We start from the raw sequence: 26,207 nt of genomic DNA, 5'->3' as shown, positions 1-26,207 counted from the left end.
GGATCACGCTTAAATAATGCTTAACACTCGCGAACGTACTTAGACGGACTGTTCACTGAATTTATTGCTCTTAGGTTCACAATAGTACACTTTGCGCGACACTGTACTGAATAGGGGTATAATGTGGACTGTATGGATTGGTGCTTTATTGTAGACTGAAGTAATATAATTTTCTAATTCGATCTCTGACCGAGTGCGATGTTTTCCTGACTCTCCGTTCGCTACCTGCACTCGGTCTGCTGTCGATCGTGAAGTGATCGTACAGAGAAGATTTGATGAAACGGACTAATGACTTACGTTAGATAGAAGAGTGCAACTATTGGACATCTGCTCGGATGCAGATGCTCGAGTTAATGATCTAGTAGCGGAGGTGAATAAATGTACATGTTAACAATTCTAGTGTGATCTTAGACCAGCGCAAACACCATACGTTACAAAGAGAATATAAATAGGTGAAGTGACTTGACGAACTTATGCAGTAAACGTTAAACGTTCAATGTTCAATAGCTTGAAACATCTTTTATTGTTAACGATGGAATGTTTTGTCCAAACTTGATGTTTTGTAACTGCACTAAATTTCGTTGCCATGTCTGTCTGTTGCCGTTGAATCAATGCGTTTACTCTACTATTGCTTTTCTTGGTGTTTGAAGGTTTTCAACAGAATACCGCAAAAAGCTGTGTTGAGATGATCGATAAAGAATAAATTCGACTTTCTATTCACGCAAAGAGATTGAAAATTGGTTGACCAAAAGGCAAGCTATAGAATGTTTGATTAAATTGTATGTTTATATTTAAGTAAATGCCATATTTAAAAATAAACTGCACAATTCGATTTTTAGAAAAAAGCGTATATCATCACTGCACTACTTGAAATTTTTTAAAACACGCTTTAGAAATCGGCACGTAATTATGCATCAAACCTTTTGGTCGCTTATATAGGTTTACGCTTGGATTTACGACTTTTGCTTCATTTTATAGACTAATGTAATTCAGGCCACCAAAAAAGTTCGTGTTTTCTGTTAAGTTATTCCGAAGTCTTGAAGTTTTCAAATGGTGTGAAATTAAAAACAAACCGCTACAAGGTGCTAATGCGCATTTTAACTACAAGATTTTGTACATGTCTTTGGGGTTTTGCATTTACTTTTTAAGACAGTGGAGTACATTCATGGATAGCTTCTTGAGTTTGCCTAAGTATTTTTCTTGCAGTTAATTTGAGGATTTTAAGAGTTTACTTTACGATTCTGGCTTGAAATCTAATTGGCAACATTCAGATATTTCTTCAACAGTAAAAAAAAAGAAGTTTCTTATAGATTTCCTTCGAAAATTATACTTAGATTTTCAATTTTTTCAAGGATTTACTTAGATATTTCTACAAAGACTCCTTCAGGTAAGCTTCCTGCAAGTAACACTCCAAGAATTTCATCAATAAATTCTTCAAGTATTCTTTCTAAAACAGTTCAAAGAATTCCTTCTCAGGAACTCCTAAAAACCTTCTGAAAAATCTTCAGGAGTTCCTCATAGAAAACTTTCAAAAAATCCTCCAAGTTTTTTTTTTTAAAGAATTAGTCCCGGAATTCTTCCAAGGAATTCATCAATAATTCATTCCCAGTTTCTTTCAATATTCCTCCAGAGATTCTTCAAACGATTCGATCAGCAATTTCTCTATGAAATTTTTAAGAAACTCTTTCAACAAATTCACCAGGAATTTCTCTAAGTATTCTAAAGCGATTTATTCATGGATACATTTTGAAGGTTTCTTTCTCCAAGTATTTAATCTAGAATTTGTCTAAAAACCAGTGAAGAGAATTGCCAGACAAAAGAGGCACAGAACAAGCAACAAAGAAGACACGACGATTACTCTTTATCCCTACCGGTAACAGATAATGACATGATCTCGATTTTTTTTTGTTGCAGACAAAACGGAAGCTGAATTGGTTGCGTACTTTTCAACTCGTGAATATTATTACTAACCCAAAATCGAAACTGTTTGATGATAGATCTTCAACAGAGTTGCAGTGTTTACCGACTCGAAGTTACCGTTCGAAAAACACAATGCAAGGCTTAAAAATCTCTTGACTCATGGTGTACGATGTTTATCCTACTATGTTCAAGCATTGGGTGGATTGTCGCAACAAATACAAGTTGCGACATTGTCATTATTGTTGCGCGATGGTTGAATTTTGATTCAAAACTGATTTAAAAACTGTTCAAAACCGTTTACTCTCATTCAAAGTAGCTATATATATTCCACTTAAATTTAAACCGAAGTATCGCTTAGATCGCTTAGATCTATAAATTGATTCAGAGAAACATATATGGAAGCTCGATTTTAAGAGTACTGTTTTAGTGTGGATTATCCTACTCCATACATTTTCTATGGAACCTCTTGTCACGGTATTCTACCTCTTCCTGTGAAATGTGATGCAATTTTTGGTCGCTGCTGAATTGAATGTTGTGTATTTTTTTTTAATAATTTGCACGTAAATAATTATTCATAAATTATGAGTGATAGATCAAAATTTCGTTTCATTACAGCCTCTTTTTGTTCAAGTCCTTAGTGTGCTTTGCGCCACATATTTTTGCAAATAGGTACTTTGTTAACCCCACAATTACAAAGAAGAGCACTGCAACCGCGGCAGCCATATCCAACAGCAGATACTGATACCACGGCATTCTCACAGCAGCTGACTTCAGATGCCCAGCTCCATGGTGTCGAACAACGTATTCGATCCAAAACACGGCCTCCTCCAGCGGATCCGTGGGATTGTCCCTGAACAGTGCTGACATCCGATTGGCGTGGATTTGGAAGTCTGGGTTTTCCAAAATCTCCTGTGCTTTGCCCTGGAACTCTCCGACGGTCACATTGGCAATCGCCATCGTCAGTCCGATACCGGCCTTTTGCAGTTTGAGCGCATTCCCATGCTGGTCCCCATAGAATGGGACAAACAGCATTGGCTTGGCCCAGTAAATTGCTTCCTGGGCACCGAAGATACCTCCATGGGTGATGAACAACTTTATGCCGGGATGGGCGAGGACGTCGTTCTGTGGAATCCACTTGCGGAGGAGGACATTCGGTGGGAGTTTCGGAGCTTTGTCGGTTTCCCATTTCCAGAGGAAGTTATACTGCGGTAAGTTACGGAACACTTGCAGAAACACCTCTAGGGTGTCCGGTGGCATCGCAGAGCTGCGCAGGAAGGTTCCAAAATTGATGTAGATGGTTCCTTTGGTTGATGATTCAACAAATTTCTAAAAATATACTAAATTCAGTAGAGAATTTTAGGTGCCATATTTGCAAAGAAGTACCTTAATATCTTGTGGAAGATCATTTGGAGGTCTAATGTGGAGACCCGCAATATCCACCATTCCGATCATTTTCGGTCGTGGTCGAAACGAAATTATGTGATTGTTCGACAGTATCACGCTTACATTTTTCTCCAATTCTTCAACCGATGGAAGAACTTCCGCGGCATTATTAGGTGTTCCAAAGTACTGCCTTGCAATGGCGTTGTGTTGTGGGAGGTATATAAATTTGCGGTAAGCCCAATCGTACACCGTCAGTATCACATTGTAGCAACGCTCATAAAAGTTCATTTCGTCAGTGAACTCCGTGAAGAAATGAGGTACAAACGATAACGGCGTTATCATCCCAAATGAACGATCTATGTAATCGGTGTATCCTAGCGTATCTGCAAATAAATGATCATAGTTGAGAAGACAATTTTACTAATAAATGTTTCCTCTGACTTGACTTACTTATGGTAACAATAGGAGCATCAAACTTGTGCCCAAACATAAGAAAAGCCTCTTGCGCAAACTGTTCAGCAATTACCAAATCAAATCGCAATCCTTCTTCACGCATGAATCGTTGCACGTTGTCAGCTTCGAAAGCATGTCGAGTCGTTGCTAACCCAAGCCACCACAAAATCTTCAACTTGTAGTATGGATTCGTGAAGGATGATGGCCGATAGTACGATTCCATCGGAAGATCGCTTTCGAAATCGAACACCGGTTCGATCAGAACTTCCCGATATAGTCCAAGGGTGTGATTGGACGGTTGCCTCTTTAGTCGGTAGTTGCTGATGGCAGTGATTTCATGTCCCCTTTCGAGCAGTTCATTCACGACGTGCTCGAACGTTAACCAGTGGCTCATGCCGGGGAAAGCAGAAATAAGCAAAATCTTGGCACCATCGCTGCAGGGAATTATGCTGCCAAGAATGGCGAAGATCACCGCTGTTATGCTGAGCCACGAGGGCTTCATCTACGGAAATCGTGTTATAGTATTTGGAGATTACAACATTTGGAAGTTAAATAACTATGCCAACTTACCCTAGCTCTAAAAATACTAATTGGAAATAATATGAACGTTCACTAAACGTTCGCCTGTACCGAAGGGCTACTGCTGTTTGATTGATGAGTGAGAGAAATCGCAATGATCGAGGTCTAGTTTTTCTTTCCTTACTTCTCCCTTCTTAAAGTTCGTCTCAAGAAACATATGTTCGAAACGCTTCAGATGTCGTAGTGTCTGATCACTCGATCTGTTTTTGCCGGCTTAATGTTGCAATGTGGTAGTGTGGAGCAATTTAGCAGTTGAGATGATCAAATATAATTGAGTACCTATTCCCTGGAAATGTAGCCAGCTTTATGCCATATAAATTATTGAAAAACTAATAGAGAAAATTCCTTATGGGACGTCTGAAACATACATAGCAAAATTGCTGTTGAATTATTTAAATCCTCTGTATTAGTTCTTTATGGAATCCCTGGGGAACTCTTGAATGAATCTACTGTTAATGTCAAGTCAAGGTAGAAGTTCTAGGGGAAATTTCCGATGAATCACTATTTTTACAGAAATCGTAACAGTGTGTTAAGCGATTCTAAGATTTTGTAAATATGTGGTTTATTTGTGATTAAGACCATCACGTCGGTGATGGTCTTTCGTGTTTGCTGTTTAACATCGCTTTAGACTTTAGTGGGCGTAATAAGGAATAAGCAAAAGTGGTATGTCAGCGGGTTGGTGTCGCCAATTACATTGATATTATTATTTGAGACGATAATGGAAACGTACATCCGATTCTAGGTGAAGGGAGGAGAATCGGATTATTCATTAACATGTCGAAGACAAAGTACATGAGGCAAAGGGCTCTAGAAAGGTACACTTGGGCTCACTGCTGGTGATCACCGACAACGCCACTTGCAGAGAAATTCAGAGACGCATTGTTGCAGGTAATCGAGTCTACTGTGGACTCCGCAGAACTCTGCGACCGAACAAAGTTTGCCGTCAAACAAAGTTAACCATCACCTACAAAACGCTGACTAGACTGGTAGCCCTTTATGGGCACGAAACATGAGCTATACCTGCAGAAGACCAACGAAAATCGGGAGGCTACGTTGGGCAGGACACGTCACTAGCAAGGATGGGAACACTCACTTGCAAAGAGTTACACTCACTTGCTGTTTTCTCAGTTCAGACACGTGCTGTCAAATAACGATGTATGGACGACGTTTGCCTTGTGATTTTGTCTACAAGTTTTGTGAATGGAGTACGGGTCGCACACGCATGCCGAAATCATTAGGGAGCTGTGAAGGCAACTCTCCAAGAGGTGAATGTAAATTACACTCACCTCGTGGAGAGTCGCATTTGCAGCTCTGTCACGACTTTGGGTTGCGTGTGTGACTCCTACTGTGTTCAGCAAACTTTTAGATAAAACTGCAAGTAACAAGTCGTCCATTGTTCCTTGATTGCATGCTTCTGAGCCGAGAAAATAGCAAGAGAGTGTAACTCTTTCCAAGTGAGTGTTCCCATCCCTGATCACTAGGATGTCGGATAACAACCCAGTAAAAATAACACGAGTTCTCGAGAGTAATCCGACTGGTACAAGAAGACGTGGTGCGTAGCGAGCTATTTAGGAGGGTTGATCAAGTGGAAGATGATTTGTGGACTTAAATTATAACTGCCTATGTTAATCAAATCTGTATAATGATGTGGAGTGGACCTGGTGTGGTGGTTAGAACACAAGACTATCACGCCGAGGACCTGGGATCGAATTCCACTCCCGACATACTCATTAAATGTGAGTTCTTAATTCGGAGGGGTAGTAAAACGTGGGTCCCGAGATGAACTAGCCTAGGGTTAAAAATCTCGTTAATACAGACAAAAATAATCAACAAAATAACATATTTTGATATAATTTTGTTATGATCCCTTTATCAGGTTCACAGAGTGTGGCAGACGCACAGTCATGGATCGAGTCAAATGGAGACGATACCTACGTACAGCAGAGGACACTTAGGTCTTAGCCTGACAGGTAAGGTATCTGCTGCTTTAAGTATCTGCCAAATCAATTTTGCGTGGAGTAGTGCTTTCTTAAACTGCTGAGAAACTACAATATTCAGACGAATCGATGAGGTCGCTTCAAATCACTGTTTCTTCTCCATTTGTTTATGGAAACAATCTTGGAGCTTCTTTTCTACAATACAAATACAGTCTCTTTTCGATTTTGGAAACACGAGGTGGATTTTATGTTGCCAAAATCGGTAATTTTTCTGTGATTTATTTTCAACTGCGTTATTTTTGCATACAATATAAACATGGACCATTCACTAATACGTTCCTCTTAGGTGAAGTTCATAAATTACGTCATGTTTGTAAAATTGTCGTTTTTTTAAATAATGAATTTTGATTTTTTTTTTCAAGAAAAGTAAGCCTAAAATATGTATTTAACCCTCGAGTAGTCGCGCCTTTGGCCAACTGCAGCGACGCCGTGCTCACGCTGTGCACCACATGAGTGCATTTTTTATGGTGCGTGTAATCAGTACACGACGCGACCGCTCCCGGGTTAAGAAGATTTACCGATGATTTTTTTTTGTAGAAAATTTGTGTTGCTAAAATCGGTAAGAAAATGTTCTACAAGTTGAATGGGATGGATAACATTGACCAAAATTTTCGAACTTTCTTGATCATTTCCCTCATTGCTGCAAACATTACATGTTTTATATTTTTAAAACAAGTACTGGCCCTCTGAGTATCCGTTAGGGTACTTGAGAAAGTATCGTGAATCTCTAAAACATGTTTACATCATTTTTTTTTTAGTTTTTATTAATGTATATTTTAACTTAAATGCGTGTTTACATCAGCTTTTTAGGCTAATTTATGATTTTGTTGATTTGAGGTAACCCTGATCATCACAGTGATCAATGTTCGTTTGAGATGAAAATACCCATACTTACTAAATTTGAAGTCCCTGATTTCCAATACGTTGCCCAAATTCTTACAAATTATGCACTTTTTGAGTTGTTTAAGGATTAACATCTTCGAAACCACGAATAACGCCTCATTTTAGGCAATGGGACGCAATCAGTGAAGTACTAGATTGAAAGTAACAGCTTCAATAGGACAGATCGGTGAAGTACTAGATTTGTAGTAATGAGCTAAATTTTAGTATGGTGAGAAGGTCAATTCTTCATTTCTGCACTGAAATGGTGCAAAAAGCGTGGCTATTATGATTCCTTGCCTAATTTGATGCTGTTTGAGCAAAACTTTGGGTAACAGTGTTGTTGTTTTCTCCATTTCTTGCAACATAAACAACATAGTTATCCAAAGTTTTGCTCAAACAGCATCAAATTAGGCAAGGAATCATAATACTCACGCTTTTTGCAGCATTTCATTGCAGAAACGAAGAATTGACCTTCTCACCATACTAAAATTCAGCTCATTACTACAAATCTAGTACTACACCGATCCGTCCACGTGCCCCATTAGGCAAGAAATCATAATACCCACGCGGTTTGCACCATTCCATTGCAGAAATGGAGAATCGATCAACTCGCCATACAAAATCCAACTCACTACTTTCAATCTAGTACTTCACTGATTGCGTCCTATTACCTCAGGGATTCAATGCCTACTCCTTATAAATTGTATATTTCATTGAAAAAAAAGCACTTTCATAAAAGTTGCGTTTATGAAATTCAGCTCTGGGATATTATATTGAGTAAATACAGCGTTTTCAAACTTAATATTGAGCATATCATTCATGCCAAGCATTAATGCTTGAGAATGTATCTCATTGCGTTACGAAACATAGTTATGGAAAATTCAATTTATTTATAAGCAAAGCAAAGAAAACAGTACACATCGTACTTAGTTGCTACTCCTTGATTGACCAGACCAATTGCACAGAAAACCAATGAATGGTTATTGAGACTAGCTACGCACAATCAATGTGCACAATTCGAGAGTTCAATATTTGAAAGTCAATAACGGCGCCGGCCACGTCCTTACGGTCATCTGGAAAACGAAGGAATGTTAGTTCGATAACCGTTGCTACTAGAAACCATGGAGTCCACAGCATCCCCACAGTTGTCTTGGGAAGGAGTATTTATAGGTAGAGTAGGGTAAGGTGTGGATCTTGTAGCGACCTTTGGTAGGTGATATGATCCACTATTTAAATAAAGATACATGTCGCGGTCTTCATCGCGATTATGATTTATAGTTGGTCGCGATGCTAGTAAGGGTAATGCACCATAACTCAAGGGTCGTTCAATATTAAACGCGTCAGTGCATTGATCGTTTACTTAACCGACCTTCTACGAAAACTATCGCGCGATTTTGATGCCGGAATTCACACAAGTGTCTCCATCACCCTACCGAGAAAACCGACCGACCAACGAAAGTAGTCGTGCGCTACTCAGTTATGGAAACCCCGATTTATTTATAAGATTATGATCTTCAATTTTCATGTACTTCATGTCATTTAGTAGTCAAACAATTATTGTGCATCTTAGCTTAATCACTCAAATCCTGCTGATCTGAGTCAGCCGCCATAAGATTGCGCCTGTTTGATTTGTACACGGCGGCTAACAGCTCCACCCGGCGGATGCAAAAAAGTTTTAGCCAAGGTGCACACCGTGTACAAATCATACGTGCGCGGTCTGGCGCGATCTGAGGCTGTGCGTTTCGAACGCAGCTTGCTGAGAATCTAAGATAAGCGCGACAATACAGATTACGATATTCGTGGGTAAGAACCGATTCAATGAAAAAAAAAATGAAAAATGCTTGTTTGAACATTTTATAAGATGAATCATGCCGATCAATGTTAGCCCGCTGATCAATGATACCCCGTTTCACGGTACATTAATCCAGATTAGGTTGTAAAGATGATATATAAAACAGGTGAAATTGGGGATTTGGGGAACTTAAGCAATTAATGTTAAATTTTTGAATGTCTACAAATAGTTTGAAATATCTTCTATTGTTTTTCAATGGAATGTTTCGTCCATACTTGATGTTTTGTAACAGCACTAAATACAAAGCTCATCAATGTTTCTTTATCAGCAGCTTTTAATAACTGTTCGAAACTGTAGACTTTTATTCATTGTAGCTCTATCCGAGCAGGAGAAAATAGCTGAAGAATAACTAACTGAGGTATGGAAAACTGAATACCTACAACCTGAATGAGGTATTAAGTAGCCCTGCATAAGAGGTAAAATACGTATAATAATAACTGCACACTTAATTCAGATTGCCGGGATATCAGCATTTTTCCATTCTTTTGCCGAGATTTGCACAGCCGAGTAATCAGCAAACAACAATTTTGCTGAGATCTCAGCAATTTTGACAGTTCATTGCTGAGCCTCGGCAATCGTTTTGCTGAGAGTCAGCTAACAAATGTCACTTTTTGCTGGGATATCAGCTGATAGTTTTACTGAGCAGACGGCTGTGCGCGTTTTTGCCGAGCCCGCAAATCTGTTTTGAGTGTGTGGTGTGTATTCTGTGCATAACGCGTGAATAATGACATCAGCTATGGCAATACCTACATAATAATCGGTGATTTTTCCATACAAATAGCGATTTTTCCATAGTTGAATAATACCTCAAGCAGTCCTCAACACCAAACCCATACCTCGTTAAGGTATTTCATCAATACCTACAAAATACCAAAATAAGTTATTTTCAATACATGGATAACCGATCAATACATTGTCTTGGTATGTTACCTGACTTTGGTATGCTTCAGTTATGTGGTAGTTATTCATTCCTGCACGGATACTCATTCGTCTCAAATTTTAAGCGTAGTATCACTTATGTTTTGGTTTAGAGACAACATTTCCGTCGGACACGCGTTAACTGTTTGAGCAAGGTGTGGGCTATTCTACTATACATCTATGAAGCCTTTTGTCGCAAAAATCTATCTCTCTCTCTTTCTCTTCCCGTGAAATGTGATGCAATTTCTGGACACTGCTGAATTGAACGTTATTTTAAATACATTTTTTTTAAATTATTTTGAATGGAAATAATTATTTATTCTTTACAAGAAACAGACCCATTTTTTAAACTATAATTACAGTCGCTTTTTGTTCAAGTCTTTGGTGTGCTTTGAGCCACACATTTTCGTAAAAAGATACTTCGCCAACCCCACAATGACAAACAAGAGCACAATAACCACGGCAGCCATATCCAACAGCAGATACTGATACCACGGCATGTTCACAGCTGCTGATTTCAAATGCCCAGCTCCATGGTGTCGAACAACGTATTCGATCCAAAACACGGCCTCCTCCAGCGGATCCGTGGGATTGTCCCTGAACAGTGCTGACATCCGATTGGCGTTGGACTGGAAGTCTGGGTTTTCCAAAATCTCCTGTGCTTTGCCCTGGAACTCGCCGACGGTCACATTGGCAATCGCCATCGTCAGTCCGATACCGGCCTTTTGCAGTTTGAGTGCATTCCCATGCTGGTCCCCGTAGAATGGAAACACCAGCATTGGCTTGGCCCAGTAAATTGATTCTTGAGTACTGAAAACACCTCCATGGGTGATGAACAACTTTATGCCGGGATGGGTGAGGACGTCGTTCTGTGGAATCCACTTACGGAGAAGGACATTCGGTGGAAGTTTCGGGACGTTATCGGTTTCCCATTTCCAGAGGAAGTTGTACTGAGGTAGGTTACGGAACACTTGCAGGAATACTTCCAGAGTGTCTGGTGGCATAGCAGAGCTTCGTAGGAATGTTCCAAAGTTTATGTAGATGGTTCCCATTGTGGAAGATTCAACAAATTTCTGAAAAAAAAACGACGTACAGTAGATAATTTCAGGTGCAATATTATCATAAAAGTACCTTAATGTCTTGTGGAAGATCTTTTGGAGGTCTAATGTGGATACCCGCAATATCCACCATTCCGATCATTTTTGGTCGTGGTCGGGACAAAATGATGTGATTGTTCGTCAGTATTACGCTTACATTTTTCTCCAATTCTTCAATTGATGGAAGAACTTCCGCAACACCATTAGGCGTTCCAAAGTACTGCTTTGCAATGGCGTGATGCTCTGGGAGGTAGATAAACTTGCGGTAAGCCCAATAACAATGCGGTACACCGTCAGTATCACATTGTAGCAACGCTCGTAAAAGTTCATCTCGTCAGTGAACTCCGTGAAGAAATGAGGTACAAATGATAACGGCGTTATCATCCCAAATGAACGATCTATGTAATCGGTGTATCCTAGCGTATCTGCAAATAAATGATCATAGTTGAGAAGACAATTCCACTAATAAATGTTTCCTCTGACTTAGCTTACTTATGGTTACAATAGGAGCATCAAACTTGTGCCCAAACATAAGAAAGGCCTCTTGAGCAAACTGTTCAGCAATTACCAAATCAAATCGCAATCCTTCTTCACGCATGAACCGTTGCACGTTGTCAGTTTCGAACGCATGTCGAGTCGTTGCTAACCCAAACCACCACAAAATCTTTACTTTGTCAAATGGATTGGTGAAGGATGACGGCCGATAGTACGATTCCATCGGAAAATCGCTCTCGAAGTCGTACTCCGGTTCTATCAGAACTTCCCGATACAGTCCACGGGTGTGATTGGAAGGTTGCCTCTTTAGTCGATAGTTGCTGATGGCGGTGATTTCATGTCCCCTGTCGAGCAGTTCATTCACGACGTGCTCGAACGTTAGCCAGTGGCTCATGCCGGGGCAAACAGAGATGAGCACAATCTTGGCACCATCGCTGCGGGAAATTGTGCTACCAAGAATAGTGAAGATCACCGCTGTTATGCTGAGCCACGAGGGCTTCATCTACGGAAATTATTTTTTAGTATGTGAGAGTACAAAACTTAGAAACCAAATAACTATGTCAACTTACCATCGTTGATTAAGAATGCTATGAACGTTCGCTAGACGTTCGCCTATACTGAAGGGCTACTGCTGTTTAATTGATGAAAGAGAGAAATCGCGATGTTCGAAGTCTTGTTTTTCTCCTTGCTTCTGTCTTCTTACAGTTCGTTTCAAGAAACATATGTTCGAAACGCTTCAGATGTCGTAGTGTATGATCATCACCCGATCTGTTTTTGCCGGCTTTATGTTGCAATGTGGTAGTGCAGCGGTTTTCAGCCCTTTTGGCTCGCGGTGCACTTTTGGGAAATGAGTTACTTCGTGGTGCACCTGTTCATTATACCTAGTCGAAGAATCCAATTTGAGGGTTTCTTAAAAACGCTGTCATATTTTCCAAAGTGTCTTCCTGGTGCAACGAAATATGTTGAAATACTTTTTTCATTGATATGATAACCGTCAACCCCCGTTGTTTGAACAACTCCTCATGCAAACCAACCAGTTTTCAATTTGAACTTCTAGTAATCCGAAGGGCGGTTTGCTGTTTTGTTTTTCCTGCGTTCTGTTTCACTCCATTTCATATTCTGCTCATGACGTTTGAATCATTTTCAGTTAGAACGTTGTGCAGTTCTACGGGGGTCAAATCAAAAAGTGTTCAGATTAGATGCGGTCAAACTAACAGGGGTAGACGGCATAACATTGGTTAGCCTTTTTGTAACTTTTGTCGCAGCTTACTTACTGTTGATGAACCTGAAACATTTTTTTCTGTTGTTGACGGTATTCTTGAAAATTTTCGGACAACAATAATCTCCGGTGGATTCCTAACAAGTTAACAAGAACCTCGACGAATTGCTGCGTTTACCCTTGAATCATTTTTTAGAATTTTTTAACTATATCTGGATACTCGGAAGATTCCTGGCAAATTTTTTATAATTGATAAGATTTTCGGTAAACTTCATCCTTGTTTTCTGGCCGATTCATAAGGAAGGTTATACAAAAACAATCAAAATACGAAAAGCAATGGAAAATTGAGAAAAATTCTAGAAAGCTGCTTGCGAGACCCTTTTCCAGGTCATACGAGAATTCGTAGCAATACAGGTTGAATTTCTTTTGCGATTTTCAGCGAAGTTATTGAAGATGTACTACAGATTCCTTGTAAAACAATTGATGGCCGGATTTATTGAAAAAATCATTCTTACATTTCTCTCGACATTTTTGGTAAATAAAGGGTAAATCAAAACTCTTCCTCAACAAGAACCTTAAAAATTTATATAGCGATCGTTCGAAACTTCGTTTTGCAGTGGATAACGTATTTTCGAAAATTTTTCGTTGAAGTGATGGCAGGACTTTAGATATGTCTTGCGGTGCACTTGTCGAGACTTTGCGGTGCACCAAGTGCACCGCGGTGCACGATCTGAAAACCGCTGTGGTAGTGTGTAGCAATTTTGAGATGATCAAATATTATTGGGTGCCTATACCCTGGAAATGTACCCAGCGGAATGTCCTGAAAAATCTTTCAAAAACATTTAGAAGAAATTTCTCACGAAACGTCTACAAATAATTACAAAATCCCTGTAGATTGTTTTTAAACCTCTGAGAATTTCTTTAATGAATCCATTATTAATTACGAGTCAGAGAGAATTTATAGGGGAAATTTTCGAAGAATCACTATTCCTTAGGAAATCGTAATAATGCAGTGTATTTCTAAGATTTTGAAATTCAAATGACAATTCTAATATTTTTAAATAGAAGCTTTATTTATAATTTATACTACCACGTCTCTTAGATGATTGAGTTATAGTATTGTCACAGCCAATTAGTTATGCACGTGTCTTTTTTTGCAATAAGTTAAGTCAATGTTGAACCAATTGACACAATATTTTATAAACTTTGATCTTAAATATTTTACGTTCGTTTATATTACGTCGGAGTCATTAACGTCCACTTTTTACGTCCAAAATTGAGACTGACGACGTCCATACTACCCCTAATAGCATGGTTGACGTAAGCGCCACTGCAGTTTTCAGCACACTTTTGAAATTTTAACAATGATTAATGAAAAGTTTATGATTTTTTTAACGTTGATATCTAGCTAGTGATTTGTTTTTGTGCTCTATTGAATAGAACTGGTCACAATTATGTACATTTGATAGATATTAGCTTGTGAGTGCTGACATTGTCAATGGTGGTTTCGTCAACTATGCGATTATGGGCAGCATAACAATCATTGCTCTAAATCATAAATAGTTTTCTGAATATACACATATAATTTTCAGTAAAGTTCTAAAGGACAACAAAGGCCAGTGAAAGCTCCTGATATCATTAATTCTTCTGTTAGAAAGCAATACTGTCATATATCAAACATATGGATGTCTGAAAAATAATAGACTCTTCTGCATGTTCTGCAATTGAAATTCTTCTTCTACGTAAACATATATTTACAAACTCATTGAAAGTTAAAACAACACAATGAACTCTACACCAAGTATCTAAAACAGTTTAAAACAGTAAGTTTTGCATAAAATTAAATGAACATATTCTAATAATGGATTCTATCACAGATTATACATTTTTGTTACAACAATATTGAGGTAAAAAAACTATTGTATGAGGTCTGCCAAAATTGTAAGTGGATTCTGTTACATGTAAATTGGTGATTCGTCAATTAGTTTGTGATTTCGCCACTAGGTGGTGCCAGTTGTCCTTTAAAGTTTTAATATTCAATAACTCGGGATCCATAGCAGATAAAAAGGTGTCGTCTTTGTCAAAGTTTTTCAGAAGGACAAGAACAACACGGTGATTGACCAAATAGTCATTGCAACATCAATGGTTTTGTTTCCAAGGATGAAGCTGAAATTTTCATTAAAGCCCCTTGAATTCCCAGGATCACCCTGAAATCTACTGAATAAAAAGCTAGGATCACAGCCTAGCGGGACGAACTTAATTACTTCGTAATGAAGCATTTCCGACAATGACACATAGGTACCTACATACATATATTTGCTCAACATTACATTTGAAATAAGACAAACTCAACAATAGTACGCCACAATACTCGGTTTGTGGCTGCCGCTCTCCATCCTCGATCACGCACGATGCTCGCCAAGTCACGCTGCATCTGATCCACGCTAACCGGATCTATCGCGAACACCAACTTTGCAGGGTTGTTGTCCGGCAATTTTGCAACATGCCCTGCCCATCGTATTCTTCCGGCTTTGGTCACCTTCTGGATGCAGGGTTCGCCATAAAGTGCAGCGAGCTCGTGGTTGATCCTTCTCCGCCACACACCATTCTCCTGCACATCGCCGAAGATCGTCCTTAGCATGCGTCGCTCGAAAACTCCGAGTGTTTGCATGTCCTCCTCAAGCATAGGTCATGTCTCGTGTCCGTAGAGGACCACCGGTCTTATTAGCGTTTTGTACATGGTGCATTTGGTGCGTGGGTGTATCTATTTCGACCGCAGTTTCTTCTGGAGCCCGTAGTAGGCCCGACTTCCGCTGAAGATGCGCCTCCGGATTTCACGGCTCACGTTGTTGTCAGCCGTCAGTAAGGATCCTCCACCACCTCGGAAGTATCCCCGTCTATCGTAACATTACTACCCAGACGGATCCGGTCGTGTTCGGTTCCGCCTACCAGCATGTACTTTGTTTTTGAGGCATTCACCACCAGTCCAACCTTTGCTGCTTCACGTTTCAAGCGGATGCACAGCTCTGTCACCGTTTCAAATGTTCTGGCGATAATGTCCACGTCGTCCGCAAAGCACACAAATTGACCGGATTTTGTGAAAATCGTTCCCCGGCTGTTGAGCTCGGCTCGTCGCATCACACCTTCCAGAGCGATGTTGAAGAGTGGGCATGAGAGTCCATCACCTTGTCGCAGTCTCCGGCGAGATTCGAATGAACTGGATAGTTCACACGAAGCCCTAGCGTAGTTTTGCACACCGTCCATCGTTGCTTTAATCAGTCTAGTCAGCCTCCCATGAAAGCTGTTTTCGTTCATGATTTTCCATAGCTCTGCACGGTCGATACTGTCGTATGTCGCTTCGAAGTCGATGAACAGGTTGTGCGTTGGGACCTGGTATTCACGGCATTTCTGGAGGACCGCCGTCGATGAAGCCAGCTTGATAACTTCCCACGAACTCATTCGTTTTAGGTGACAGTTCAGTGAGTTCAATTCCGTCCTCCGCTGCACTTGTGTCGTCGTTTCCGGCAAAGATAACGAGCATTAATTACCAAGAATTCATTTGGGCTAACATGGCGCACCATTTTGACGTTTGCTGGTGCGATAACTGCAAGTTTGTCGCACTTACCACGCTTGCAGTTTAAAAGCATTGCAGTTAAACCGTTTGCACTGACCGAACGTCTACTGTAGTTCACAACTTATCCGCATAGGCAGCGCCACCATCTAGATGTATAGTTTTAAGGTGAAACATCAAGAAATCCCATTGCAGTTTTGCATACAAAATTTAGAAGCACAAATCTGACGAACGAGGCGTCGAATAAAGTCGCACTTGATTATCCTGGCTTTGCTCACTTGCAAAAAGAGGCAGCTTTTCCAAATCGACCGCATTTGTTTACGATTTTTTTTAGATTTGTGCTCTTGAAAACGTGAGTAGGTGTCCCAGTCGGCCATTGTTGCAGCCATATTGCAAGTTTCTCCTTAAGTGTTCTGCGGGATGTGCCTGGACAAAAAAGGAAAAGATTTTCGGCAGATTCGCCTAATAAAAAGTGGAAAAGAGTGTAATAGCAAGAACGTAAAACAGTGCAGAAAAGTACTAGTTTTCAGCACCCCTAAGGACAGACTCGTTATTATCTCAATATGGTTGCCACAAAGCCCGACTTTTGCACATACTCGCGATTTTGAACGCAAACCAAACCAGCGCACCGGATCATCTTATTTTAAGTTTTAGGACAGAATTGTTAGAATTTCAAAATGGCCGACCTTGGGACCTACTCACGATTTCGAGGGCACAAATCTCTTCGTAAACAAAACCAGCGCACCTGATCTTTTTATTTTAGGCTGGTAATAGTAGTTTACGCAACAAGGTGCAGAATGACGATTTTTACAGCACGAGTCGTACATTTATCCAACGAGGCTTGCCGAGTTGGATAACTACGACGAGTGCTGTAAAAATCGAGTTCTTCACCGAGTTGCGTACAACGTTTTTTGCAAGTTTATAAATTACCGCTAGAACAAAATTTTTCATTAAACTGCATACTGAAGCTCATAGCCATGTTTAAGAAAATCTGATCATAGCAGGTTATACTGTGCAGTTGTCACAATTTTTCAAAACTGCATCCAGAAAACATCAAGAAGTTGATCAAAACTGAAAACAGTGCTGTAATGGTTCATTACGCAACGCAAATCAGTGCTGTAATGAACCATTACAGCACTGTTAATTTGGTGTAGGAAAGTAGGCCTTTTCCTGTCTGATTTGCATGAGGTAAAACAGCCTATTACGATGAGAAATTGCAAAAAAATAATTAAGTGAGCAAGAACAGAATAATAAAATGCACTGTTGTTTGAAGCTTGCTTCTTGAGATTTGTGCGTCTGAATTTCTGATGCACTGTTGAAGCGGGATTCCAAGACACTTGTCTTTAAGGCGAAACTGGAAGCATTTTCTCATTTTTTCGGTTTTCGATTTTTTATTAAATAACGAAGCAATATTTCCAAAATCGGTTTTCGTGCACATGTAGAGTATGGATCGAGGTATCTACTGATTTTTTTTGAGGTGGAAAATGTTTTCCATTTTTGCAAAAACCATTTTTTTGTGGAATTTTGTTTAAAAATGGTTTCTGCAAAAACGAAAAACATTTTCCACTACAAAAACAAAAATAAAAAAATCAGAAGATACCTTGATCCATACTCTACATGTGCACGAAAACCGATTTTGAAAATATTGCTTCGTTATTTAATAAAAAATCAAAAACCAAAAAGTGAGGAAATGCTTCCAGTTTCGCCTTAATATAAGTGAGCAAGAACATAAACAAATTACACTACCATTAGAAGTTCACTTCTTTAGATGGTTCTTTCTGATGGAGTATTGAGCTGGGATTACATGATGTTTGTCCTTAGACATCCTTTTGCATCACGTTGGGAAAAGTTTGCTGGCGTAGTTAACGGTTTGGATAAAAAATGACCCTAATGTCAAATGAGGGCTAAGAGTGCTGAAAAGTAGTACCTTTTGGCACTGTTGTTCAACTGTTCAAGTGTTTGAGTGATAGAAAAATAAGCACTTTTGCGACATAATTACAAAAAATCATCAAAGCTTCGAGAATTCAAATTTAACCTGCGTTATAAACTACTTTCCTCTACACTGAGGAGATTTTCCGTATAACTATTATGTGTGAAACCACATAATTTTTTTGCAATTTGGCATCACCTTTAAAAAGTATGTTCAGAATCATAAATTTTATAAATTTTCTTACACATGAAATTAATGCATGAAATCAAATGAAATTTATAGCGTGATGAATAAAAATTATGTTTGAGGTTTATGGCATTTATGCATGAGTGGTATATAAAAATTATGTATCAATTTTACATAAAAATCATGAATCGAACCATAAACACACGAAAATAAACCATTTGATCAAAATATTATTGATTTTTTATTGAAGCAAAACTAAAAGCTGTGTGGCTTCGTGGTCGTGCGGCTAAGGTCACCAAGCCTTAAGTCGCATCGTGCTAAGGAGCGCGGGTTCAATTCCCGCCGCAGCTATCAGGAAAAGTTTTCGGCTGTGCCACTGGGCGTTGCATGCTAGTCCGTTGTCTAGTGTCGTGCTTCCTTCAAAGAGCAAATGGCCCACTGGAAGCATTAAACGTGTCTGTGTCTTTTCAAAAAAAAAAAAAAAGCTATACAAACTACTTATAATTGTATCCATTTTTGCTCTTCCCGCTGCTGGTAACTGATAATGCCCACTGTATATAGTGTCGAGTCATTCCGGTTTAGCTTCCGACCACGGAAAGAGGTAAGGAATGAGGGGGTGCTGTCTCTCATAACCGTCGTTCCAGGAGATCCTGTTTCCCACGTAGTCTTCCACATCGTTGATCCTGTGATGTTGCCCCATTCTGACATTATGATTCTGAAAATCGAAAAATGAAAACCGATTGAGAAATAACAGTTGCATCAATAGCAAACACCTTCAATTACCTGATTGATTATAAATGTCCGGATACTGAGATCGCTCGCAGTGCGGCATACCACCCGTCGTCGAATTGTATACGGTAGTTGTACTTCTTACCTCGCCACCCCTTGAATGACAAGTGTTCCCGATGGAGCAGGCAGCTGATGGCGGAGCCGAAGAAGATAACGCTTAAAAATCCCATAACTCGCTGATCTCTGGACGGCTTTAGGACAGAAGGTCGAAGGACAAATGGTCGAAGGACAAAAGGTCGAAGGACAAAAGGTCGAATGGACAAAAGGTCGAATGGACAAAAGGTCGAATGGACAAAAGGTCGAATGGACAAAAGGTCGAATGGACAAAAGGTCGAATGGACAAAAGGTCGAATGGACAAAAGGTCGAATGGACAAAAGGTCGAATGGACAAAAGGTCGAATGGACAAAAGGTCGAATGGAAAAAGATCGAAGGGACAAAAGGTCGAAGGGACAAAAGGTCGAATAGACAAAAGGTCGAATGGACAAAAGGTCGAATGGGACAAAAGGTCAAATGGGACAAAAGGTCGAATGGTTCATGTTCTTGCTCATTGAGAGAAACATTATGGTGCTTTTATAGTAATCATATGTATTTCAGCCACTGATATTTCTATAGGAAATTTTTCCTTCTTTTGTTTATAGGCTATTCTTTCAAGTTGTGTTGGTGTAGTATTTAATGGCAATTTAGTTTGATGTTTTGTTCAGTAATTTTTCCTTCTTAAATTTATAGGCTGTTCTTTTAAGTTTTGTTACTGAATAATTCATCGACTATTTAGGTACTTATAATTTAATCAGAAATTTTGCCTTCTTTAATTCAATAGCTGTTCTTTCTATCTCTACTGCAGAAAAAATTACTACTTGTGATTAGTGGTCATCCGGGACGATTCATCCCCTCTTGGATTTATAGGTAGTTCCGACGAATTACACTGTATAAGTATAAATAATTTCTTCGAATTTCGACTGCTGATGATTATGTTGGGAGGTATGGCGTTCAGTCTTTGCAAGAATAACTCAAAAACGGATTCTTAAGCTTTCATAAGTTATTCCTCCAAAGATTGAAGGCCATACCTCCCAGCCCGTGAACCGTATAGTACATTTTTTTCATTATAGAATTTTAGAGGCATTCCAAAGAGCTTCAGAGCATTTTTCGGCGGATTTCACAAACGTTACGGAGGCGTTACATGCCGTTTTCTGGGGTTTCGGAGGGTCTGAGGTGCGTTACATGGGGTTTCCGGGGGTTTAAGGGGGATTTTGGAGGCATTCCAAAGAGCTTCAGAGAATTTTCGGCGGATTTCACAAACGTTACGGAAGCGTTACATAGCGTTTTCAGGGGTTTCGGAAGGTCTGAGGTGCGTTACATGGGGTTTCCGGGGGTTTAAGGGGGATTTTGGAGGCATTCCAAAGAGCTTCAGAGCATTTTTCGGCGGATTTCAAAAACGTTACGAAGGCGTTACATGCCGTTTTCTGGGGTTTCGGAGGGTCTGAGGTGCGTTACATGGGGTTTCCGGGGGTATTAGGGGGATTTTGGAGGCATACCAAAGAGCTTCAGAGAATTTTCGGTGGATTTCACAAACGTTACGGAAGCGTTACATAGCGTTTTCAGGGGTTTCGGAAGGTCTGAGGTGCGTTACATGGGGTTTCTTGGGGTATTAGGGGGATTTTGGAGGCATTCCAAAGAGCTTCAGAGCATTTTTCGGCGGATTTCAGAAACGTTACGAAGGCGTTACATGCCCTTTTCTGGGGTATCGGAGGGTCTGAGGTGCGTTACATGGGGTTTCTGGGGGTATTAGGGGGATTTCGGAGCCATTCCAAAGAACTTCCGAGCATTTTTCGGCGGATTTCAGAAACGTTACGAAGGCGTTACATGCCGTTTTCTGGGGTTTCGGAGGGTCTGAGGTGCGTTAAATGGGGTTTCTGGGGATTTAAGGGGGATTTTGGAGGCATTCCAAAGAGCTTCAAAGCATTTTCGGTGGATTTCACTTTCATGAATAACATTACTTTATATCCTTCTATAGATCTATTGATATTAACACTCACGGGCTTGGGCGCAACCTCCTGTCAAATTTTCATTCGTGAAATAAGAGATCAGCTGATCCGAAACGTCTCGTAAAATGGCTCATTGGCTTCTACTTTCTATCATTCTAGGCATCTATTTCGAATTGCAATGCGGTAGTAAATAGCTGCATATAAGCTAATTGTCGTTTTACTGACCACTTTATCATGTCTTCCAAGTTGTCTACTGTCAATTATACCTTTTGTTCTATTCGACCTTTTGTCCATTCGACCTTTTGTCCATTCGACCTTATGTCCATTCGACCTTCTGTCCCATTCGGCCTTTTGTCCATTCGACCTTTTGTCCATTCGACCTTTTGTCCATTCGACCTTTTGTCATTCGACCTTTTGTCCTTCGACCTTATGTCTTTCGACCTTTTGTCATAGATTCTCTCTGGACTGGTGATGCTTCCTCCGGATTCCGTCTTGTTGCAGTGCCGCCGCTATGATGATTGTTCCTTGCTTCTCCCCCGAAGCTAGAGCAAGCTTGTCGGCCTCCGCATGGTGATTTTCTGAAAATAAACGAAAGTGTTCATATAATGGCATACAGTTAATCAGAAATAAAATACCTTCGAAACTGGCTGCAATGGCGTTTGCCGATTTTCAGCCGTAGCCAACTTGATTAGAAATCGTGTCTAAACCAAACTTTATTCTTATTTGTGAACTTCTATAATTTTTAGCTATAACGAAATCTGTTATAATTGTTATGTTTGCGCAAACATAAACGATATAGAGTCGAACATACTCATACAGTATAAAATGCTCGACATAGTGTTGACGTAGGACTACGTCTTTATTTATAGCCAACCACATAAAAGTAATCCTTCGGGAGTCTTATGAATTATAAGGTTGGCAACTACATAATCTTTAAGTTTGATTTTTTTTCGGTGTACACCAATCCTTAACTATCGATGCACTGAGCAACGATTTAGATATCTCCAGTTAGCCTAGTTGTTTAGGCTATACATACACAGATCGAAAAAAGAGTGTAAAATTCTATGACATATGATGCACATAATTGGAGCGTGGGATATCACAGAAGTTTACATGACATATCATGTAAAAGTCATAAAATATCATGTAAACTTCCATTATATGTCATGTAATTCAGCATGACTCTGAGTGTTTACATGACATATAACACAAATTTACATGATATATCATGTAAACCATCATAACGTTAAGTTTACATGACTAAAATGAAGTTTACATGACGTGTAAATCTCATTATTTTTAACTGTGTAGATCGCCAATCCAGGAACGGCGGGCTCGATTCCCGTTCCGATCGGGGAAATTTTTTCGACTCCCTGGACATAGCGTATCATTGTACTTTGTCACACAATGTACAAATTCATGCAATGGCAGGCAACACTAAGAGAACACTAAGTTGAAGAGAGGCCGGCCAAGTTCCAGTGTGAACGTAGAGCCATAAAGAAGAAGAAGAAGAAAAAGAGCAAAGATTTTCAGAAGTCATCGATGGTTCATTCAAAATTTCAGTAACAAATTTTGAAAACGACGTATAATCAATGCTACACCATTGATTATACGTCGTTTTCAAAACTTGTTACTGATTTGTCTTGTTTTTGTTCATTGAAAATGTTTTCCACACGAACGACCCCGGTATCGCGTGTCTCATTTTCCTCGAACTTTTCTCAATTCGAGCAAAACATCATTCACCAAACGCAATGCGCATGCTTCGACATCGGATATGTCCATTCGACTTTAGAAGACGTTCATCTCGATCCGAACCCGTCAGTCGGAACCGATCGGTCGGATTGAGCGGACGCACTCGAAACCAGGAACTAACCAAGTGAAGCAGAACCGGCATCTTCCACCCCGCGCGCGCATTTCCCCTTCCTGCAGTACATATTGTGCATTCGGTTCTTTTCTCGCGTACATCGCATTGCGAGTGTGTTTTTCTCGGGGCGACAGTCGCGTCTCTTTCGCTCCTGATGAGCCGACTTATACTTAGGATTTAAGTGAGTGTCGTCGCCGCGAGGGGAGCGTCACGCACGATTTCACGCCGCGCCGCGAGGGGCTTGTCCCGGTCCCGGTGCGGGGCGCACTTTATGAACGAGTGGGTGCACTAGATTTAAAATTATTACCTCTAATGTACTAACTTACTGGTCTTAATGTGCAGCTGGATGTGAGTAACGCAAGAAAAATCCATTCGCAAAGTACAGATGATGAAGAGTGTAAACCAGTGAAAATCATGTGCCAAACTGCCAACCAAGAAAGGAAAAAAGGAAGCTTCAATCAAATCTGCCTACATAGTGCCTATCATGAGTGTTTCCGTAAATCCGCCAAGGCTGTTGGCGCCGCTTGCACACCCATGTCTCCTTTCCGCCGAGCAGTGTACTAAACACATGACTCCATCATCGCCGGATTTTTATGAATAAGAAAAGCGAAGAAAATAAACATCAGAAGCTGTTTGGGAAGGAGCCAACGAACGGGACTTACGCGCCCGGACTGTGTGGCAGGGGGAGTTGCTCGTTAGACTGATTTGGAAAATAGAACTGAAGTTATATTACTTGTATTACTTGTGTACTTGTATTACTTATATTACTAAGTTATATTATACTTGTAGTTTATTTAGTGAAAGTGAATGTTAATACATATTGTCATTTAAATGCTAATATTATTGAATATGTGCTACATAAATACATTTTGGAAGACATTTCTCCACCAACAAACATGTTAAAAAAGCAGTAGGTAGGCAGTACGATGTTGCCCGGGACAGCTAGTTTAAAATAAATGATAAATATTGCGGATGCTCAGAAACATTTTCGGTAGCCGCAGAGTTCTACTGCAGCTGTCAAAGTTCTACCGTAGCCATGAAAATCATTCTAAATCTGAAGGCCAAATTAAAGTAAGATTTTATGGTGAAATGCTCTGAAAACTAACAACAAACAATGATCATCGGCGTTGTACCCAAGGCTATCCAAGGCATTGCTTGGGTAGGTTGATGATACTTCAGTGAAAATCAGTATTAGCGCATTTGCCCAAAAGTACACGCGGCAAATCCCTGAGCAAAGGAACAGCCGCGTTTTTTGCTCCCCTTTTACTCAATTCTTATGGGAGATAACATTGCGGCGTTTCCTCAAGTGCGGTTGTTCCTTTCCAAGAGGATTTGCCGCGTGGAATTTCGTGCAAATGCGCGTTTGGAACATTACAAAGGCCGCGCGGTGTATCATATTCAGCAAACCAGTCAATAGTCTGATAGCTGCGGTAGCTTTTCGTTCTACCGAAGGTTTTCTCTAAATTAGCAATAAATTATTTGAATAAACAAAACAGTTATGCCTAGAGTTATGTCATACATTAGAAGGAAAATCGTGGAAAATAATATAAATTTCATACGGATGCGAGTGATACACAAGATTCCAATATACGTTGATCAATTGTTTGTTACTTCGAAAGTGTGTTCTTGGGGCTCCCTTTATAGGGTTTGCCACGGCCCCGCTGAAACCTTAATCCAACACAATCTGGACTGAACGCTTGCAGATCCCTGTTACGTAGATCTCCCATAGAAACTCTAGAACAAATTTAAAAATTTAAGATCCATTTTTATTTAAAAATAAAATGGGCAGAATTTCACTTAAATTACTTATTGGATCCATTAACCTAAAATACAAAGAATTGCATGTATCTAGGGTAGCGAACCACTTGGGCAGTGGCCGGTATTTTGGGCACTCTTCGCTATAACGCAGTCAATTCCAAACCAATGTACTTGAAATTCTGTACACGGTTACATACTGTACGTATATCATCGCATTCCAAAAATTGTGTCAATTGGTTCAGAATTGGCTGAGTTATAGCAGAAAAGTGCCCAAAATAGGGCCCCTGCTGAGATGGTTCCACTTCCCTATTTCTGTTAGAAACATTTACTAACAAAGTTAGTAAAAAATCCGTTAAAAGATAACTTCATTTGAATACTTCTGGCACATCTCAGGGATTTTGTATGCTACATAATCCGAAAATATTTTCTTTGTGATACTTTTGGATAAAGTGTCACGCAAATAGTTGACTACTTGTTACCAAAAATAAAATTCCATGATTTTTCAGGCTCTTGGACACGGTTTCAGATATTCCATAAATAGGGTAGCTAATCAAAAGTTGAATCAAATTGCGGCTTTCCGAAGTAGCGCAAATTTTGAGTGATTTTTTCTCCCACATGGACATAATTTACTACGGTAAAATCGTATGTACATGAAAGCCACGGGTATAAGATTTCTGTTAAGTGATAAAAAATTGTAATTGCACCGAATTTCATTGAAAAATTCGATTATTTGTCAACAATGATTTTAATCTTAATTTGAACCATCGTAATCATAATTTGAACCAATTTTAAGGACGAACGTCTTGAAATCCCGCTTCAAAAGTGCACCAAAATTCCGCACAAATCTCAAGAAGCAATCTTCAAACAACAATGCATTTTATTATTCTGTTCTTGCTCACTTGTAATAAGCTTAAAATCAGAAGCTCATATGCGTTGGTTTTGTTTACGAAGAGATTTGTGCTCTCGAAATCGTGAGTAGGTGCCAAAATCGGTCATTGTGGCGGCCATTTTGGGATTCCAACAAGTCTGTCCTTAATCGTAATTTGAACTACTGGCGGCAGCATCTCGAGCATCTCCCACAACAGCCAATTTTGTGCTGAACAATTAAAAAAAAAACACATGGATCTGCTAATTCCCATAACTATTTTTCATTAGACAGTGGAATTTCAACTAAGAATGTTCTAAACTCTTCAGGAACTTGGAAACTAAATTTGGAATTTTTCATCCCCCAAGAGTAAACAAAACAACCACTAGCGCAGTCTGCAGACCAACACTGGAAGCTCGCCCCCGTTTACTAGTTCAAATTTAGATTACAAATGGTTCAACTTAAG

The 26,207-nt window shown here is 39.7% G+C and overlaps 2 protein-coding genes across 5 annotated transcripts in view; one reads left to right on the top strand and one right to left on the bottom strand.

Moving 5' to 3' along the window:
• Positions 1–2,343: 2,343 nt before the first annotated feature.
• On the bottom strand, positions 2,344–12,250 carry LOC115255069 (uncharacterized). Its single transcript, XM_062847716.1, is given in 9 exon segments — positions 2,344–3,246; positions 3,304–3,686; positions 3,754–4,258; positions 4,327–4,333; positions 10,345–11,057; positions 11,116–11,361; positions 11,364–11,506; positions 11,574–12,078; positions 12,146–12,250. Coding segments are annotated over 9 exon segments (3,222 nt in total). The 5' UTR covers positions 12,149–12,250; the 3' UTR covers positions 2,344–2,529.
• Positions 12,251–22,908: 10,658 nt separating this feature from the next.
• Positions 22,909–26,207, top strand: part of LOC109417064 (chondroitin sulfate proteoglycan 4) — a 57,355-nt gene continuing 54,056 nt past the window's right edge. For 2 of the 4 annotated variants that reach the window (XM_062850177.1, XM_062850180.1), the window contains exon 1: positions 22,909–23,299. The gene's annotated coding sequence lies outside the window, so the exon portion shown is untranslated. Of the gene's footprint in view, positions 23,398–26,207 lie in introns of all 4 variants that reach the window. The other 2 variants (XM_062850174.1, XM_062850176.1) reach the window with 1 other exon arrangement.

This window comes from Aedes albopictus, chromosome 2 (genome assembly GCF_035046485.1).
Source record: "Aedes albopictus strain Foshan chromosome 2, AalbF5, whole genome shotgun sequence".
NCBI lineage: Eukaryota > Metazoa > Arthropoda > Insecta > Diptera > Culicidae > Aedes > Aedes albopictus.
This window is presented reverse-complemented; position numbering and strand designations above follow the sequence as displayed.